Consider the following 3,632-nt stretch of genomic DNA (forward strand, 5'->3'; position numbering starts at 1 on the left):
ATAGGTCACGGGATTATCTGAGAAAGACTGATCCGACTCCTACTACTTATCCTTTTGCATTGTCTTTGAACCATAAATACCATCCATCAATATTCTTGAGAGTTTTGAAGTTTTCTTTCTTTTTGCACATGTGTCTTGAGCATCCACTATCTATTATCCACATTTTCTTTTTGTATGTTTTCTTTTGGTTTGGGCCTGCAATATAATAAGATTAATTTCTTTTAGGTACCCAAGTATTTTTGGGTCCTTATGATTAGAGTTAGCAACTTTTGGTCTTCAAATCCACTTTCCAGAAGAATATTTCTTACCGTTAAAAGATTTGTAACCAATGCCACCACAAGTATAACAAGTAATTTTAAAAGAAGTTTCTACATAATGATATAAGGAATTATGAGATATATTAGTGAAAGATCTATTGGATATAATGGAGCAATGACTAGGGGATTTTTCGATGTTACTCAAATTATATATGTTGGTTCTAATGGGGCTATGACTTGGAGATTTCCTCATGCTATTTCATTGCATCTTTACTTCCTCCGGTTCCTCTTCTAGTAAGTCGACTGCAATCTGACTTGCTTCTAGAAGGATTTACTAATCCTTCTTTTCTTGAGCAATTTTATTGTATGCATCGATTACTTTCTGAAGTTCATCAGTAACCATATCCTAGGAGTTTTATAAGTCATTTCAATTTCCACAGTTAAAAGGTCTTACCTCACTTGTTTCTCCTAGTGCCATGAAACATATGTTGGTGGTTTCATCATGATCATCTTCAGATGTTTCTCCTTGACTCCAAGCTCCGAGACTTTTTGGATCTTCATTTCTCTGACTATTTCTTCTTTTTCATTCTGGAAAGTTTTTCTTGATATGTCCTGGTTTTCCACAGTAATAGCATCGGTCATCATTTATTTGGTGTTCGTTATTCTTATAATCATGTTTGGGCATTTGCCTTAGCATCGGTCATCATTCATTTGGTATTCGTTATTCTAATAATCCTATTGGGGCATCTGCCTTCTTTGTTTGAGCATTTGTCTAACTCCTCTGTTTATGAGGGTCATTCCTTCACTTTGATTATCATTGATTTCTTCCTCGACTTCAGTTGTCCCAACGGTAAAGGCGACCAGTTTTTTTATCATCTTTGTTGTATCTGTTAATATGATTTTGTTCATAGGCCATCAGATTTCCACGAAGTTCATCGTAGGCCATTTGTTGTAGACTCCATCTACAAAAATATCACATTTAGTTTCCCAAGACATGGGAAGACTTCTGATGAGTTTTCTAACTTGTAATCCGTTAGAGTACACCATCCCTAGATATTTGTCTTCCCAAACAATTTCGCTAAATCTTGAGAACATATCCTCTACATTTTCGTTGTCCGCCATTTTGAATAATTCATATTCATTTACTTGTGAACTTATTTGAGCTTCCGTTACTTTGCTAGTTCCATCATAGGTTACCTCGAGTTTGTCCCACATTTCCTTCACAGTTTTTCATGTTGAAATCTTGTCGTAATCTTCTCCGTTATTGCACAGTATAACAAACTTATAGCTCTAGCATTGTTTCAATTACCTCTTGTTTTTCCTTTGTAATATCAAAGGATTCAGGATCAAATGGTTTATCAGTAGAATCTTTTCCTCTGAGTCCGGGAATAGGCTTTGGACCCTTTTTTTATAACAATTCGTGCTTGAAGATTATTTGAGGAAATGAAGATTTTGAATCTATCTTTCCAGTGGGAGTAGTGTTGTCCATTAAAGTAAGGAGTTCGATTAGAAGAGTGTCCATCTTAAAGAAGAGTGCCATGAATTTGATATTTTGCCATAGATCTTTGCTCACGTGTTGTTAAGAACATTATATGTGAGACCTGGTCTGATACTAATTGAAAGTCAAGAAGGGGGTGAATTAAATATCCTTTAGTTGACTTCCTATATTAGTCAGTCGACTCACCTGCAAGTTAGTAACACAGTATAGAGTAATAGTAAATATAGTAAGTAAAAGACTCAAAGAGTTTTATACTGGTTCGGAACACTGGTGTTGTGCCTACTCCCAGTCCCCTTCAATTTCAAGAGTTTCCTTAAGAGCTTATTGAGAACTTGGGTAGTACAAAGTATTTCGCCTGTAAACCATGTCTGATGTGTAAATCAAAACTTGTACTTTGACACAACCTCTACTTGTATAACCTACATTCAGATCTTTCTTTCTCTTTTCTTTTTCAATTATATGCTAACGAGAATACAAAGCTTTTATGAAAAATAATATAAGACAATAGTACAAGTTCAAGTGAAGTGCGTGCTTCACAACTGCAACTATGAGTAGGTTTATATAGTATTGAGGACTGCTCTTTAAAGGAATAACCCAAGGGTGTTTCAAATCAAGGTTCTTGATTGATTCCTTAAATTTGGTTGATTGATTCATGTCCATATCAGATATGTGCATGAGCAACCCGATTCCTTCTTTTTCTTGTAGATCTTCTCAAGATCTTGATAACCTTCCTTCTCATGAAGATCTTCTTGTAATCTTGATACTTGGTTGATTTTGGTTATTGTCTATCTTCCAGATTTAATTCATCCTAGTCAAACACTAGGATTGTGATTTCCTTGATTCTATATCACTAGAATGATTGCTTTCCTTTCCTGTGTTGCTTCAGTGAGTGCAACTTGTTCCCTTTCACTTTTTAATGCTTCTTTGGCATTCTTCCTTTTTATTCTCATGCCTACAATATATATCATATATTGGTTAGGTATTTCATTATCAAAATAACTTAGTCTTATGATGCTATCACTTAGTCCTCTCATGAAAAACTGGATTGACTACTAACTACATTGTTGATTTACTGTCACTGAAGATAGTAATAGGCTGCTTGATAGACACTTCTAGCTCATAAAAACAAGCCTCGGATCCAGGTAATTTCTAAAACTATTGAAGTCATGCTTCTGTACTAAGCTTCAGCTGAGCTCCTAGAGATAGTCTGTTGTATCTTGGATTTTCAAGACACTAAAGATTCTCCAAGCTTAACTACATACCTATGATGGATCTTCTTGTGTTGGGACAAGCAGCCCAATCAGAATCACACCAACAAGTGAGCATATTTGTAGGTTTAGATTGCAATCAGATACCCTGATCAACTATACCTCTCAAGTATCTAACCACTCTAGAAGCAACTTCCAAGTTTGACTTCTTAGGAGATTGCATGAATTAGCTAAGTGTTTATACTGCATAACTAATCTGGTCCAGTAATAATGGCATATAACGGTTTGCCGATCAATCTTTGGTATGAAGTAATGTCATGAAGCACATCATCTGCAGTACATCCAGCTCCTAAATTATGCTCCACTGAGGTTAATCTTAGGTTGGACTCAAGAGGAATGGGTGCAGGTGTCACGACCCGAGAGCACCCCCTAGTCGTAACCGGCGTACTCGACCTCGAAGAGGTCTAATACAAGCCTCTTAGCATTCATTCATCGCATAGACACTAAAAACCATAAGGAATTAAAAACTTTCTTTACAAAGAAGACATTTAATTAAAAATAGCAAGCGGAAGACTTTCTAGACTTTATACATGATGTCTCAAAACCATCTAATACTTTAGAGTACAAAATTCGGGACTAATCCCGTACACAACTTAAACAATACTAAAA

The 3,632-nt window shown here is 35.7% G+C and overlaps 1 protein-coding gene across 1 annotated transcript in view; it reads left to right on the forward strand.

The window, feature by feature from the left end:
• Nucleotides 1-3,233: 3,233 nt before the first annotated feature.
• LOC102593097 (rho GTPase-activating protein REN1-like) overlaps nucleotides 3,234-3,632 on the forward strand; it is a 108,073-nt gene continuing 107,674 nt past the window's right edge. The window contains 1 exon segment of the mRNA XM_015306946.1: nucleotides 3,234-3,265. Within this exon segment, the coding sequence (XP_015162432.1) occupies nucleotides 3,234-3,265 (32 nt within the window).

This window comes from Solanum tuberosum, unplaced genomic scaffold, assembly GCF_000226075.1.
Source record: "Solanum tuberosum cultivar DM 1-3 516 R44 unplaced genomic scaffold, SolTub_3.0 scf00043, whole genome shotgun sequence".
Classification (NCBI taxonomy): domain Eukaryota; kingdom Viridiplantae; phylum Streptophyta; class Magnoliopsida; order Solanales; family Solanaceae; genus Solanum; species Solanum tuberosum.